A 17,060-nucleotide genomic window follows, 5' to 3' on the forward strand; every position below is an offset into this window, starting at 1 on the left:
TCCCCGTAGCTGAAATTTATTTGGGTACTTAGTACAACCTTATGTTTTATGTTAACATTTTTCAATGCAACTAAACACATTTTAAATAATCTAAACAGCATTTCCTGAGCACTGCTACTTACTATGAATTATTTATTAATAATATAAATAATGTACCCTGGTGTAGCTCCACAAAGTTATATTGGGATTAAATTTGGTTCATGGAAATCACTGAATGAAACTGAGACAGGCACAGTTCATAAATCTGCCTATACAATATTCTTTTAGGTGCAGAGTTTTAACATGTTCTAGACTAAATACTTGCACGTATAAATCATGACTACTACTAAGCTGTAGATGATACGGTTTAGTGGTGGCCTTGGCAGTGCTATGTTAATGGTTGGACTCGATGATCTTAAGGTCTTTTCCAACCTAAGCAATTCTGTGATTCTATGAGTTTGTTATTTTTAGCAAGTTTAGTTGCAATTTCCTTTAAAAATAAGCTGGCGGTACTGCTTTGATCCCATGTCTTTGCAAGTGGATTAGTTTTCATTGGAACTCCACAAAGTGTAAACCAACAGGTTGTTAGGGCCCATGTTTTGTTATCACTTGGATTTTACATTGCTGCTGTTCTTTTGATAATCTATTCAGAGATATTTTAGTCTTATGAGTTTTTTTGCACTGGAGTACAATAATATAGCAGTTATGATATCATCCTGTATTTCTCAGAAGATTCAGCAGTTCAAAATATGAAAAATACATCTGGGCATTTGTACTCTTTGGCGGCCTGAAGTTATTCACAACTGTCGTGAGTTCATAGATTTCAAGGCCAGGGAGAATATCATGTTATCTAGCATGATCTGATCACATGCATAATACCCTTGCTTATAACAGACGAGGCCACTTCACAAAAAACCAGAAAGGGCCATCAAAACAGCACTGAAGAAATTAATAGATTGGAGGTCTTCAAGATGGACACTATGTATTGTGTCTGCACAGCAGAAGGTATAATACGAGTTGTATACTGGAAATTCTAGAGCTAAAATGCAACTAAAACCATAAGGATATTAAATATAATAATTATTTCTTCACTGAGAGCTGCACTTCCTTTCCCTCTTTGGAAAGATCCAGCTTTGTCCAGTTAAGTAATAGGAACCATGGGAAAGAAGCTTAACAGCAGCTGCTTCCCTTCCTGTTCCCATGCACTGAAAAGATGTGCGTTCTTTAAGATTGGCACAAAATTAATTTAGCTTGTAATACTTTAATCTCCCTTAAGCAATAACTTAGTCAGTCACATTGTAACTGTAATATTTTATTTTTGCCTTGTAACTTCAGGGAATTTTATTGTCAGGTTGTCATTTTTCATCACTTCAGAGACAACTGCATTCCACAGATCCCTTGAGAAGCATTATATGAAACTCATATTCTGTGTCAATGCTGGGCAAAAACCCAATAGAGAGAGTGATGGTTCTGCTTTTAAAAATAATGGAAAGGTCAAAAATCCACTTAGCATATGCTATGTAGTCATGCATATTGAGAGAAAACAATAATGGGATGTGCACAGAAGGGTCTAGGCCTGTAGTTCGTGCTTCTCCCCAGTCCTTGGGTCAATTCTACATTAAAATAATCCCTAACCATCCATTAGAGAAGTAGCAAAGGTGCTGGAAGGTTTTCTAACTACAGATGGCCCTCAGGAGGTGGCAACTGGAGAATGCAGAACACCAGCCCTACCACCTGCATGCCCTGTAATACTGCCAGCGAGGAGGAATAAGATACAGGCGATGGAATAAGAGAAGCTTTTGTTGAATCTACACTTGAAGAACCACTACCTGCTGGCAAACCCCCTGGTAGCAAGCTGGCCCATCTGTAAAGCTGCTTTATGCTATTGTGTGCAGGATGAAACAGCCCTGCAACAGCCACCCACAGATTTCAAAGGAAACATTACCATCATGAAACCATGTAAATAGTAAAGCATTCAGTACAACTCTTCATCTCTCCCGTAGAAAGTGCAGCATATAATCTGTTAGTCTTCCTGTTAAGCGAAGGGGAATCAAAGGCTTAATGTATATTTTTGTAACGTTACTGTTTCTATAGCTACCTTTACCATTCTGTTGGGCAGAAACAGCCTTGGCCATAATTAATTTGGGTCAGTATATTTATCTTAAAGCGTTAGACATTTTTCTTTTCATTTAGTGACAAGAACAATTATTGTTGTCTGTGAAGAGCATTATTCGTGATTTTACTGAATAAACCTGATAATAAAGAGAAAACAATAGTCCTACCTCTTGATGTGGTTTGTTTACTTGATTTTTCCTTTTGCTTCACAGAGTCAAGTAAAGAGCAGTTTGCCTACACAAACATTGCTGAAGAGCTTGTGAAACTGTTCAAGAAGCAAATAGAGCATGATAAAAAAGAGATGATTTTTGAAGTTTTGGCTCCCCTGGCAGAAAATGGTGAGAATTAGATTTATTTTTTTTTTTGCTTACACTATTTTTTTATTCATTCCTTTACCTGTATTTTGGTATATTGGTGTCTTTTTCAGGGAGTAAGTGCAGAGTAACTGGCTGCCTCGTTCAGAAGCCACCATGGTTGATCCTTGTGATGAGTTTCATATGAAGTGAATAGGTCTTAATTTCCTGAGCATAAAACAGGAGCTGACAAATTGTTGATGTAGTTTCACCTCTGATTCACTCTGTACATCATTATGTTTTATTTTATTTCCCTGTACCCACAGTGGGAATATCACAAGCTGCCTTTTAGAGGGCTTTACATTTGTCTGCAAAATGCTGGCTCAAGCGTTTGTAGTTATAACACCAGGACATCAGTCATTATGTCATTTCCTGGGATCTCAGAACCACTGGCCATTCCATTTCCTATGGACATATTTTTGCAAGTGGGATGTTAGTTGCAGAGCTAAGAGCTGGATGCTCTACGCCTACTGTTCATATATTGCCTCAGGAGACTTGAGATTCATTCACTGCTCACGCCAGAGTGAGAAGTGATGTGTGCAGGATGTTCCTCCCAAGTGAGTCCTGGGTGGTTTGTATAATCTACTGGCCACCCTTAGGGGAAATGAGGAAATGAGTTAAATGGTGGAGCTGGACTGAAGTGGGAAGCAGTTCTGAATATGGAAGACATCACAGTATTTAAATACTCTATAACCTTGTTTTAATCACCTTAGCATTAAAGCTTGTTTGAATGGAATAAAGTTTTGCTTCAGTTTACAGTTGTTCTGTCTTTTAATTGGTATGTAAAAACAGGGTTCCTTCTTTCAGTTCTAAAAATGCACGTTTTGCCAAAATATATTAATTTATTATGTAACAACTAGCAAGTTGCTCCAAGATAGTTCCATCCTTGGAGACTGACACAGAATTGGGTCCAGCCTCTTGTGAGTCTGACATATTTCACTTCAAATGCTTAATTATTCTTAGATTGTTTTTACAGTTGCAATAAAATTTGATAAGTTTACTGCTGCTTGCATGTTATGAGGTAGCCAGCAGAACTCTTTCACTGTGGATTCAAGACATACTTAAATAAGTTCATTGTGCTGGTACTATTTAGGTGCCTTTGACTGTGAATAATTAGCAATAGGTCAGCAGGCAAAAACATCTAAATGAAGTATTTGCAGAGGTTTTTTTATGTTTTGTTGTTGTATAAGGACACGGGTGTAGCAATTTATATTTCAGATCACAGCACATCTGCAACCTGGTATTCTGTAACTAAAGAGACTCTATTTTTTAAAGTGCCTCAGTGCAAAAGTACCTATTAAAAAAAAAACCAACAAAACGCAACTGGATGTTTTGCATTCCCTAACGAAATGCATGAGAAAGTCAGCCACTCTTGGAGGAACTGCGTATTTCAGTCAAGCACAACACATAGTGACACCAGGCAACTGAGAGTCACACACGTCCTTCTCCAGAGGTAGAACACTTTTCCTCACCCAGTAAACTATGTGAAAAAGAGACTACCAAAACGTTGGACTTTAACTTGGGTTAAAGCTCTTCTGTACGTAAAATAGAACGAGAAACCCTAAGTTGGTTCTGCAACACAGGCCAAAGACTTTGGAAAACCCAAACACCACAGTCCTTACAAGTCTGCTGCATTATGACCGAGATGCTTAAAGTTTGCTGTAGAAATAAACTCCTTTTTGAGAAGTGAAGAGCAGCTCCATACAGCTTCAGTGTACAGCTTTGCTCTAAAGGCAGTCTAGAGCCAGGAGAGCATCGGGTGGATGAATAATAACAAAAGTTGGCCCCGAGAATTTGAAATTAAAAAGTTAGTTTTATCTCCACCAGCTGTTAGTGAAACCACTGACATCACTACTTCTTTTCACAGTCTGCCTTGCTTGTACGTACTATAGAAGTATTTAAAATCATGAATCTGACTCCTGTTATCCATGTTCCTCTTAAGATGTCATTAAACTGCAGCTGGTTGAAGCAGGCTTGGTGGAGTGCTTACTTGAGATCGTCCAGAAGACTGTGGACAGTGACAAAGAGGATGATATTGCAGAGCTTAAGACAGCTTCTGATCTTATGGTTTTACTATTGCTTGGAGGTAAGTATGGTGCACCACTACCTTCTGCAAAGCAACAGGAGATACTTGTAATGGTGATTGGCTGCTGAATTTTACTATTTATTAATTTTATAATTAACCCAGAGGATTACTGCAAGTTAACTTCTAATGTGTCAGATTTTGTCTCTCATCCCATTGCAGGACTGGATTAAATGTAGTGAAGCCAGCAGAGCTTCACAAATACAAAAAGAATAATTTTTCCCTAACAAACACTTCTTTGGCTGCTGTCTATGCTTTTTACCCCAGATGAATCCATGCAAAAGTTATTTGAAGGAGGAAAAGGCAGTGTGTTCCAAAGAGTACTTTCATGGATTCCTTCCAATAGCCATCAGCTACAGCTTGCAGGAGCACTGGCTATTGCAAATTTTGCCAGAAATGGTAAGAACATGTCGTAGTAGCTTATGTAAATTTATCTGCACCCTTCTATCATGCTCTGTCTGTACCGCTACAAACGAAACTGCATGTGGTGTTAAAGCAACTTCAGTAGTTTTATACTTTACAATCCTGGAAAGTGTTAAGCCTACTTTAAAAATACTGTCTCACATTTGTAGAGAGGCATAGGGGGTTTCTGCCTTCTTCAGTGTTTCTTATATCACACTTTTATATTTGTCCTGAGCACTGCAACTCCCATTGATGATGGGGGTCAAACATTCAACAATGAAATCTAGAAAGGAGCAAGGAAATAACCCTTCTAGTCTTAAAAAGCTCAGTAATATTCTTCCATTCACAAGTGACTTCTCTCATCTCACACAGATGGAAACTGCATCCATATGGTGGATAATGGCATAGTTCAAAAGCTGATGGATCTGCTAGACAGACATGTGGAGGATGGCAATGTAACTGTGCAGCACGCTGCACTGAGCGCACTCCGAAACCTGGCTATTCCTGGTAAGCCTCACTTTGCAATGCTAATTACAAAGGTGAAATTCTGCTCTCCCACTGCACCCCTCCAGGGGATGAAGGTGGGAGAACTGAGAGTCCCAGAGGAGGTCAGGCTGCTGCTTTTCATTCAGGCCCATTGTCATTTTTATGTCTTGTACACAGCAGTTGTGACCAGCTGTTTCAAATACATCACAGGACCATCGACCATCCTTCACCACTTTGATCCCACAGTAACATCCCCCACCAAGGAAAGGGCAGCTTTGTAATAGGCAGGGAGCTGAGGAAGCCTCAGATGTGATTTCTCAATCCTTTCTGTCCAGAGCACTGCAAATTTGTTTTGTTTTGTTTTGTTTGGGATCTCTCTCACAGCTGAGGGTTCCCAGAGAGCAGAGCCCACTTTGTTGAAACACCACATCTTACTGTAACTTCCTGAGGCTTTCACGATTCCCAGATTAGAGCTGAAGGTAGACTGCTAGAATAGCCAGCCTATTGCAATTAGTTACTATTCATAGGTAATGAACTGAATGCTAATTTTGTCATTTTTCATAACTTAATTTGTACGAGTTTTGGCAGAGAGCACATGCACATAAAAACAAAGCAGGTCTGTAATACTTGTGTGTGCTTTCTCGTACCATGCCAAAAATAAGTCTTTCATCCATTTAACCTTATTTTACTATTTTCAGTTTTGACAAACAATAACTTTCTAAGAATGATCATGCATACATAACTAAACCATGCAGCTTTAGTGGTCTGCCATTTGCTTACCTTTCTCAGATGAGCAGTTCTATTAACCTCCATCACTCAGCAAGCTTCCCCGTAGCCCATGCTCGAGGATGTCTGCCAGGGACCTACATAAGATTCCACGTATATCGTTACAGAAAAATGAGCAAGTAATAACTAGCCTCAGTAATGAGTTGCTTGTTAAACACTACTTCGAACATGAAATGAGTACATTTTTTCTAAGTACAATACTGGACCAAGTTTGCATCTTGCATATATTTCAGAGAGCTCCATGAAAGTGGAGAACGTAGGCTAGTAAAAGAGATGAAAAGAGATAAAAGAGAATTTGGGAAGACAGTACAAGGACTACAGGCTCCAGACATGTCAGGCCACAGTGTTATTTGTGTAAAGTATTGGAACTGGCTAAGAGCCTATTCTGCTAATTAGATACTTTAGTTGCTTTGCTTATTTGAAATAAAAGTGTGTTGTGGGAAATCAGACAAATTTCCTCATATTTTGGGGTGCAAATACTAGCCAGGGCTTCTGCTTGATGCATGTTGTGGAAGATGCCTTTCCTAGACCAAAGGGGAAAAGTCTAGCCTTCACATTATGTTCAGGCTGAACACTAAAAATTAGAGGTGCATGCGATGAAAAAGCACTTAATTTCACACCTGTGTCTTAGCAGCCATGACATTTTCCCACGACACAATAATGTCAGTGCACACTCATGTTCCTGAAGTCTGTGTTCACAAGCTATTTTTCAAACTATGCCTGAAAATTTGCTTCAAGACCATCTTGGAAATAAACTGCATCTTCCAGAAATGTTCTTGAGCTCATCCCTTTTCTTTATTCATGCAGTTGTAAATAAGGCGAAGATGCTATCAGCTGGTGTTGCAGAAGCTGTATTGAAATTTCTCAGATCGGAGATGCCCCCTGTTCAGTTCAAACTGCTGGGAACATTAAGAATGTTAATAGATGCACAAGGTAAAAATAAACTGTTCTCTATGTTAAGCGATTCTCTTTGGTTCAGTCTGTGATATGCTGCCAAGATTTGTACAAGAGAGAAGCAGAGGGCTTTTTCAAATTTTACCCTGAAGTCTTGGAATAAATCTAATACATATGCAAAAGGAAAGGATGTGGGTTGATTTTTCTTTTTCAGAACTCCTAAACTGACTACCAGGGACCCTCAGAATAGGTGTCAAATGCTTATTTACTTTCATACTTCAGAAGTCTCCTACACTGTCACATTAGGAGTATGTATTGAGGCGTGTGTGTTTTAAGCTACCACTCCTGTTTTGCTGTTCACTTACTGCATTTCCTGGCTGTACCTAGCTCCTTGGAACAGATTCATGCACTTGTTAATTGATAAACTGCAATTTCAAAATGAACAAACTCCTTTTAGCGTAACAGCTTGTTCCAGGATGAGGATTTATAAAATCAGAAGTCTGCTAAAAACCAAAAGTAGTTAATGAGATAAATTAGCCAGGTATTGATTTTTGACCCAATCCTGCAGATTTTTTTCAAAAGATCCATTGTAGTCCTAGCAAAGCTATTAAATGTGAAATAGAACTTCATTGACAAAACTTATGTGACTTATAGTCTATAAAACCTAATCTAACTGACCACAGCACTCTCTTCTGGCAGTGGTGCCAGGTCTCAACTTTTTGAGCTAGCTCATCTGGGCATGTGACATTACCTGTATTTTCCCTACTCTTAGTCAATGCACAAGCCTCATTAACTGGGCTGATAAGTTGTTTTTAAAAACTGGATTATGATTTTTTTTAAAATTTTGTTTCCTTTTTGACTGGCTTTACTTACTTCCATGCAACCTAGACTTCTCCCACTATTAGTCCAAGCTAGTGAAGGTCTTACTTTTCTGTTTAGTGACTTACAGCTTATTTTTCTAGCACTTACTTAAAAAATGACAGCTTTTTTTGTTGTGTTGTTGGCTCCATCATCCTGTAGCAGAAGCAGCTGAACAGCTGGGCAAAAACGTAAAACTGGTGGAACGATTGGTGGAGTGGTGTGAAGCCAAGGATCACGCAGGTGTGATGGGAGAGTCCAACAGACTACTTTCTGCACTTATACGGCACAGCAAATCAAAAGTAAGTCAAAGGTCAGCTCGCAAGAACTAAGAGTTACCTCTGCACTTGGTATTGGTAGCCGAAATCCCTCTAGAGAGGCACATCGGTTCATTCCTGTGTTAGAGCTCCTCTGCCTCAGGGCCTGCCTGTCTGTCAGACACAAGCAACGGCTTTAAATGCTCCCTGGAACTACATAGTTGGAAAAAAAAAACGAAACAAAAAGTGAAACGAAGCAAAACAATTGCAGAGTGGCAGGCCAGTTGAAGGAACAGTGTTAGGATTCACATGGCTGCCTTGACTCATTTTTATTTGTATTGTATCCTGTAGAAGTTCAGCATGCCATATTTTTTATGTTTTAATAATGCTATATACTGAAGAACCATTGCATTGACGACTTATGATCTTGCTATATTTTTATATAAAATTGAGGTTCAAAGACAGTCTGTCTCCCTACTTTTCATATAGTGTATTTCAGAGTTTTAAGATTTTAACCGATCATTACAGAATATAATTTATTCCAGATTCTAATAGAAACTTGCTTTTACATGGTAAAAGGTGTGACATTAAGAGAAACTGTGGGAGAGGTAGCTTTAAAAGAAGTGGTCCAAGTTCACTGTCCTTGCTCAGAAGAGTATTGGGCAAAACAGCCTCAGAAGAGACAAAAGCATCCCTCTGCAAACAAGCTAGTTCAGGCTGAGGCTTCATCAAGTGTGTTCACCAATAGGAGCACAGGCTGCATGACTGAGCCTAAATAGCAAGTGGGATTTGGACAACTCGGACTTTAACAGTGACCTCTTCATTCATGCATAGCATCTGCAAAGTGAAAAAACATTGTGGACCTGATCTATACTGAGCCTCTTCAAAAACAAATCAACAGAGATTTAAATCTTTGCTGATTTCCAGTATTACTGTCTCTTTCTAGTGCCCATTCTCCATTTTATGTTCAGCCTCTAAAACTGATTTGGTTTCATTTTTTCTGAGTTCTCTTTTTTTTCCCCTACACCTCACACACACAGTCCCCAAGATGCACGCATAGATACACTGCTATGCTACACTGCCACAGATGCAAGTTGTTATCAATTGATTTCTCAATTCTAAATAGATCATAGAATCCAGAATTGAGAGTCCAGCGTAGGGCTACAAAGATGATCAAGGGAGTGGAGCATCTCCCTTATGAGGAGCGGCTGAGGGAGCTGGGTCTCTTTAGTTTGCAGAAGAGGAGACTGAGGGGAGACCTCATTCATGTTTATAAATATTTAAAGGGTGAGTGTCACAAGGATGGAGCCAGGCTCTTCTCGGTGACAAACAATGATAGGACAAGAGGTAATGGGCACAAGCTGGAACACAGGAGGTTCCACTTAAATTTGAGAAGAAACTTCTTCTCAGTGAGGGTAACAGAGCACTGGAACAGGCTGCCCAGAGAGGTTGTGGAGTCTCCTTCTCTGGAGACATTCAAAACCCGCCTGGACGCCTTCCTGTGCAACCTCATCTAGGCGTTCCTGCTCCGGCAGGGGGATTGGACTGGATGATCTTTTGAGGTCCCTTCCAATCCCTAACGTTCTGTGATTCTGTGATTCTGTGGTTCTGTGAATCCCAGGTTGGGAGGGACCACAAGGATCATCTAGCCCAACCACTCAAGGTAAAAGTATAGTTCAAATGAGTTGAGTCAGCAGATGCTAAAACAGAAGTTAACAGAATTATCACAGATTAACTTCTCTATGGTTTATGTACTCAGGAGAAATTTAACTGGAAAACAGCTGAGCCAGTTTAATGCTTTTACTGCCCTCTAGGTTTGAATATGAGTACAACTCTATGGTTCTTCACCGCACATCAGATTTGAACTTGGTTTTTAATTTTAAATGATCTGGGGTAATACTTACCAAGTAATTTCTATGTTACTTAAAAGTAATTTAGAAAACTTATGTCTCATTCTAAGAAACTGGTTGAATACTTGTGAGTTAAGCCACACTAGCAACAAACCTGACTGCTGTTACCTCTTCTATGTCTTTGGTACTGCCTTTGAGAAGGGAATACTGGCCTTAAATAAAATAAAAAATTTTGATGCTAGAGGTGCCGATTGATTCCCAAGGCTTGTATAGCCAAAATTCCACACCAACTCAAATAGAAATCAGCAGTTCCCAGATTATTCTATGAAGTCTCAAAACTACTTTGGAGCTGCACCAGAAAAATCACAAATAATGAAACACACCATTGCAAGTAAGAAAAAACTTAAAAATAGTTACATGCTTGTGTACATTTTGTCATTCAGAAGAAATTAGTTTTAAATGTGAAATTCTCGAGTCATTAGGCTGTGACTTGTGCCATTAGCATCTTCAGTATGATTATCAAAAAATACTTTGCTTTTCAAGGATTATGATCATACTGTGTCTATTTCCTTGCATAAAGAATGTCACTGCACAGCCTGCGCAAGCACCGGTACATACATCATTTTCAACACATGTATCAGTTAATGAGTTTTGGCTTGTGGCTGGAGTTAGAAAGGGATGTGCACATTAAATGGAAATTCAACACACTGACTAAAAATTTAAATCAGATTATTTCAACAAATAACTACCATTTCAAAAATTTGTGCACCCACAGAAAAAAATAATGAAAACCAAACTAAGTTTCCCTGCATTTTGCAACTATTTTTTGGGAGGTATAATGGTGAAAACATTAGGTGCAAATTAACTTTTTAAATTACAATTGACAAGTACTCCAAGACCTGCAGACACCAGAAATCTTTATTCATTCTTTGTTACATATATAAGTTGGATCAAATTTCGGCCTTGAAAGCAGAATCCCAGCTGTGTATTTGTAAACCGCTTTAAAGCCATTTAACCCAGTCAGCACTTTCATTTCCTAGACCCGGGGCAACAGCTCATTTTAACAGCTGGCTTCAGCACAGCAACCAACACACTGGTGTCCCATAACTCTCCTTTACCGAGCCGCTTTGGATTTGAAGGAAAATTCCACAATACTTCAGGAGAATGCTGCTTATTTGCCTGCCCATTTCTAAAAGCACCATTTCTATTGCAGAGAAGATGTAAGATTTGTGATCTGCCCTTTCTAATAATTTTGAAGAAACACTGAAAATTCATGGACATGAAGAATTTGATAGAATCATAGAATGGTTTGGGTTGGAAGGGACCTTAAGGATCATCCAGTCCAACCCTCTGTCATGGGCAGGGACACCTCCCACTAGACCAGGTTGCCCAAAGCTCTGTCCAACCTGGCCTTGAACACTTCCAAGGAGGGGGCATCCACAACTTTCCTGGGCAGATAACTTTATTTAAACTGTATTCTTGTGTCTCCTTATCCCAAATAGGTGGTTTGTTGGGTGCTTTTGATAAGCTGCTCTGAATATTACCACATAAAGAAGGGAAAACTAAGCATCTTTGAACATCAGTTGAATTCCAACACAACAAGTAGCAGACTCATGGTTGGGTGATGGATGGCGTACCATGAGAACTTGATTTATACAGTGTAACCTAGAAGAGCGTTAGTTACATGTATCTTAACCATGTGGTTAACTGGCTTGGTTTAACAGGTTGTATCTTGTAATTGCAGAGTAATAGCAGATAAATTATAGGCTCAGATGGATGAGCATTTATGTCTAAAGTGATTATACATGGATAAAGCCAACGAGTATCCTTACCCAAAAGATAACATCCATGATGATTTTGTTACTTAATACAGTTTGTATGCAATGCAGAATTTTTTCATCTGTATGTTATTTATTTTAGGATGTAATTAGGACCATTGTACAGAGTGGTGGCATCAAGCATTTAGTAACCATGGCAACCAGCGAACACGTAATAATGCAAAACGAAGCTCTCGTTGCACTGGCACTAATAGCAGCTTTAGAGTTAGGTGAGTATCCCAGTGGTTAACTCTACCTGTTTTCTTTCCAGTCTGCTCCCAAAAGAAGTCGCAGAGTTGTGCAAGTTTCTTTTGCAACGTAGAAAAGCCTCTTCCTTCCACCTGCCTTTCAGAAGCACAATACACAACAGTTCATGCAGACATAGGCAGGCAATAAGGTTATACAGAAAACTGGAGTCAGCTGGTAATAGAGTCTGCTCCATCATTCTGGTCAGTGATCACATAATCTAGAACGGCCCTCAAATATAATGTTCAGATTTTAGGTATAACCCAAAAAGCTAACAAGAAAATCGTACTTTAGAGTGAAGACTGTGTGACCTGACTACATTCCTACACTGGAATGGTGAATTCCCTTTTGTGAGGGCTTATCAAAGTAGAGCTTTCACTTACCTAATTAGTAAGAGGTAAAGAATACACAGAGGTGAATGATGCCCCAAAAAAGTCTTTTTTATTGTTAATATTAAGTTCCACAGAAATAGATGCAAGAGTTGCCACATGAAGGCAGAGGTGATTACATGACTTGCCTTTATAGTACATCAGCTTACCAACCAAAAAGGTAAATGCCCAACAGAGGTTTTGTTTATCCTGTTTGCTTGCTTATTAACTAAGATAAGGATCTAAAGAAGCAACATTACATATTTTTGCTCTTGATTTCATCTCTTGCCATTGTGTACTCCAGGAATGCTATGTTCAACTTGCAAATCACTGCCAATGCGATAGGGAATTGTTTCAATTAAAAGGAAAAATATTACAGTTCATATGAATAGTCTAACCCTTCTTTATCTTGTCTCCAGACATTTAAAGGTTTCAAGCCTGAATTCAGTACATCATGTTTCTTAGAAAACTACAGAGGAAATAACTTTCACTCTGATCTTGAAGAGTTTTTCACAGCCTTTATAATGGATCTTGAGCTCCCTCTACCGTGGAATAAAAAAATTACACCATCTGTATTCAGACAGTTCCCAAAAGCAAATTGAGGCACTGGATATCTTGAAAGCTGAAATATTGCAGGTGTTGGCCTAGATAGCTAGAAGGCCTGGTGGCTTTTCCATCAGCTCACTGCACATTTAATATTACATTTATAGCATTGAACTCTGATTGTCCTTTCAAGCAGTTAGGCAATTTTACATTTGTATAGCAAGAGCTGTGATTCCTATCATCATACCATCTAATACGTGCTTCAGTTTTACACCAATGAGTTACGTACCACAGCACCACTTGCCCTACGGTGAGATCCACATTTCAGTAAGTGGCTAACACACAGAAGCATCAAAGCAAGCAGCACTTTCAGATTTACACATTTTTCACTTGTATTTCAGTCACTGCAGAAAAGGATCTTGAAAATGCTCAGCTTGTTCAGATTCTACACAGACTGCTTTCAGATGACAGGAGTGCTCCAGAAATTAAATACAACTCCATGGTGCTGGTCTGTGCCCTTATAGGATCTGGTGAGTATTCAGGAAGGGCTGCTTTCCCAAGAGATTTATGTATTTCAACTCAGTTCTCTCTTTTAGCCTGAACATAATGTGCAAACTCACTCTAAGACTGGTTCACTGTTCACAGTGTAAATGTACGCAGAAGGGTTCAGTTTACTATGTCACTTTATAGTGTCACTGAAGAGGCTGTTAACTCAGTTTTGGATACTAACTGCAAAAATTGGATGCAACTAGTTCAAACTTTGACTGACATGAGAGAAATTAAAGGCATTGAGAACCATACACTCTCAGGGTCTCTTTGCAAACACAGAAAACAAGAACTTTCTTTTCACCTTTAGCTGCAAGTTGCCTGTAATTGATATGTGATGGCTTTTTTTATTGGTCAACTGAGTCAAGTAAAATTCAGTGGAACTTTGCAAGAAGGCTCCTTAGTTTTAGTCTAAAATTCCCACAAGAATGGTAGGAAACGAAGATACAAGGGAGTATTTGCAATGAGGGACCTGCACACAAATGAGCACTTAGTACAGCACATAGGCTGCTTCAGGAGGGACCCTCGCACCTCAGCAGGGAGAGCCCTTCCCTCAGCCGCTCACATGCTGGGCCCACCAGGCACAGCTGTTCATGGTGGTTTGAAGGATGAGGAGGACACACTCTGACATGTGCCAGTCCCCAGGCTCATGTTATTGCAGCTGTAAAGTTAAGGCCCAGCACACGGCTGACCCAGTGCTCAGCCCTGCTTCCCAATGAACAGACCTGTGTAAGATCAGTGAGTACACGAGAGCAACAACTGAGCAACCCTGGTATTCACTTAAAAAAAAAAAAAATTAAAAGTACTTTAACAAGGGGGGTGGGGGGGGACGGGGACACAGAATCAAAGAGCCAAGTCTGCTCTCTACACATGTGAAAATACTAAAATGCCTCTCTCCCAGCTCTGTCTGGCTTTCACCACTGTCCTCACACAGTAAGCATTTATAGTTACATGTTTCCATATTCTACTGTAAGCAGACCTGTGTATCCATTTAAAAGTAACTGAGCCTAGTATAGTTCCATAAAGTGGTTGCACTGGTTTAATTATTGGTAAGTTTAATTCTCCAGTGACAGCTGTTCTTACTATCCTTTGTTACAGGATTTCTGGCATCACATTTAACTCTATATTGCCAACAGCTGTGCGCTAAGCAGTAAATAGATATATTTTATGTGATTTTTGCCATCTGGAAGTTGTTCTTGTGAGTGATTGGATGGAAAGAGGGAAAATAAGGGGAAAATGGAAACATGTAACAAAGAATCAGCAAAAGTGGAGCACTGGTAGCTAGCACAGTCACTTCTGTGTATGTGGGGTCTCTGGGCTCACAGGAACCTGAATATTAGGCAGAAGTATTCAGCCACCGTAAAGCACAGTAAATTCCTGAAATTCATTTCAGTAACACCTGCTTACACATGGTGCTGTGTCAGAAGGAGAAAGAGAGCAGGGCACGCTTACAGAGCATAACCACCCCAACTGCTTCACTGGTAATGCTCTGTATTTACAAGATTCCCAGGTGCACAGCAGGGTGAGTTCGCAGCACACGGTAGGGATTAAACTGCAAAAATGTTTTTAAACTGCAACATGTGAACAATAAAGTAGGTAGGAAGGGGAGGGGAAAAGTCAAAGTTTGCTATTAAAAAAGTAAATATGCATAGTCTACAGCATAGCTTATCTGAAATAGATAGTTGGGATTTCTCCTGGGAAGTTCAGGGATTAGGTTCCAGCAGCACCTGGGAAGCAAAAATATATGTAGGTGTTTATTCACCAGAGCAGCCTGAACAGGGCATGAAACAAAACCAACTGCTTTGGATCTGAACTGTGAGATGTCTGGAGTACAGGGCTTTGGGAAAACTCAATTTTATTTTTTTTAATTGCTCAATTTTATGGGTTGTTCCCAACCTTTCCTTATTAATATGAAGTACAGTGCAATCCAAGATCAGAACCATAGAAGGGACTCACAGTTTTGAGTGAAACATAAGCACTGTATCTATATGCACCACATTGGACAGTGTGCCATGTGCTGTATTTGTACTGGCTTCAGAGCTGAACTGGAAATGAACAGCTAACAGTGACCAAGTAGTGACACCTCCATTAAAGAGCCACCTCGCTCACTGCTAACCCCCACACAACCAGCCAGAGCTGATTTGATACAGATAAACGACGTAGTGAACCTTTCACGGCAAGCTCACTTGGTCAGGCTAGTTTAAAGAATAAAGCAAAACAGTATTTTCACTAAAAATACTTCTTAAGAATCTGTTTTGGAAGGCAATCCAGGTGGATTTTCTTAACTGCTACGCAGCAGCTTCATCATTCATCTCTCCCCGAAATCCATGGAGTCTCGTTATGCCCCAGGCCCTGGAGAATTTTCTTTCATCCTCAAAAGAAATTCAAAAAAGTAAACAAAAAAGTTATGTGTACACACACATTCATGTGTTTCTGTGTGTTCGGTAGAAGAGTTTCTCACACTCGCCAAGCTTTTCTGTTCTTTTGCCCATCTCCTACAAAGCACCGTTTCTTTTACTACTTCTTTTTCCAGAACCTCTTCAAAGGGAAGTGCAGAGCATGGCATTTCTAGACGTCGTATCAAAACTCCGCAGCCATGAGAACAAAACTGTGGCCCAGCAGGCCTCGCTAACAGAGCAGAGACTCGCTGTAGAAAGCTGAGGAAGGTCTTGTGTCTGATGCATCCCATCACAGATTTCACCTTTGTCCTCTGTCCTGCTGCCGCTCCCGCTATGTTTTCCACTGTTACCACTCGTGCATGCGTGTAATGTTCCCACACAAATTGATTAACTGCTGTAGGTACCCGTCCAAAAAGGTTTCTACAAATTCATAGGTGGTGTTAACATGAACCTGTCTCCACCTGTAACTGTTCTACTTGTATTCTTGTTGCTTGGGCCACATAGTAGAATGTGCATGTTGTAGTCCTATGATGATGTAGAAGTGGTACTGCACAATGATTCTTTCCTCACGCCCCCTAACTGCAGAACAATGTACTACTACTAAATTAGGGACAATACAAGATGCAGCAAGTCCAGGCTAGTGTGCTGGCTATAGGATTAAGAAGTAAATCTAGCTCCATTTTTGGTGCTTTGGAGATTCAGGTTTGAATGCAATGTACTGCTGCTCATTCACTGGTCTTGCCTATTAATGTCAAACTCGTGGTACCTAGAGGTAACAAATAAAAATTTCAGTGCTCTCACTTTATCCTGTGGTTTGTCCTTTTTTTTTTGTATTCACACAGAAGCTGCGACTGCACCACCGTGCACTGGTGAGACCTTTTTGTTCCTGGCTCTGCCCCCAATTCATCACTGCCTTTCAGCTGAGCTAATACAAAGGAAACAATTCCAACCACTTTGACTGCGTATGCTCACACAGAGGCACTCAGTGGTTTTACAGTCGTGTGTTCTAACAGGAATACACTATACAATCCTTACCCCATAAAGCTGTGTGGGTATGAGTGTTTTCAGACTTGCTTCG

General features: G+C 39.8%; 1 protein-coding gene across 1 annotated transcript in view; it reads left to right on the forward strand.

Annotated features, from left to right (window-relative positions):
* The window catches only part of RAP1GDS1 (RAP1, GTP-GDP dissociation stimulator 1), a gene marked incomplete at its 5' end in the record, with an annotated part of 60,502 nt that extends 43,715 nt beyond the window's left edge, over positions 1–16,787 (forward strand). The window contains 9 exons of the mRNA XM_010181378.1: positions 2,307–2,432; positions 4,390–4,533; positions 4,798–4,929; positions 5,305–5,439; positions 7,012–7,137; positions 8,119–8,258; positions 11,984–12,110; positions 13,439–13,567; positions 16,117–16,787. Coding sequence (XP_010179680.1) covers positions 2,307–2,432; positions 4,390–4,533; positions 4,798–4,929; positions 5,305–5,439; positions 7,012–7,137; positions 8,119–8,258; positions 11,984–12,110; positions 13,439–13,567; positions 16,117–16,244 — 1,187 coding nt within the window. The remainder of the gene's footprint in view (positions 1–2,306; positions 2,433–4,389; positions 4,534–4,797; positions 4,930–5,304; positions 5,440–7,011; positions 7,138–8,118; positions 8,259–11,983; positions 12,111–13,438; positions 13,568–16,116) is intronic.
* Positions 16,788–17,060: the final 273 nt, after the last annotated feature.

Source organism: Mesitornis unicolor, unplaced genomic scaffold (assembly GCF_000695765.1).
Source record: "Mesitornis unicolor isolate BGI_N332 unplaced genomic scaffold, ASM69576v1 scaffold12303, whole genome shotgun sequence".
Taxonomy (NCBI): Eukaryota; Metazoa; Chordata; class Aves; order Mesitornithiformes; family Mesitornithidae; genus Mesitornis; species Mesitornis unicolor.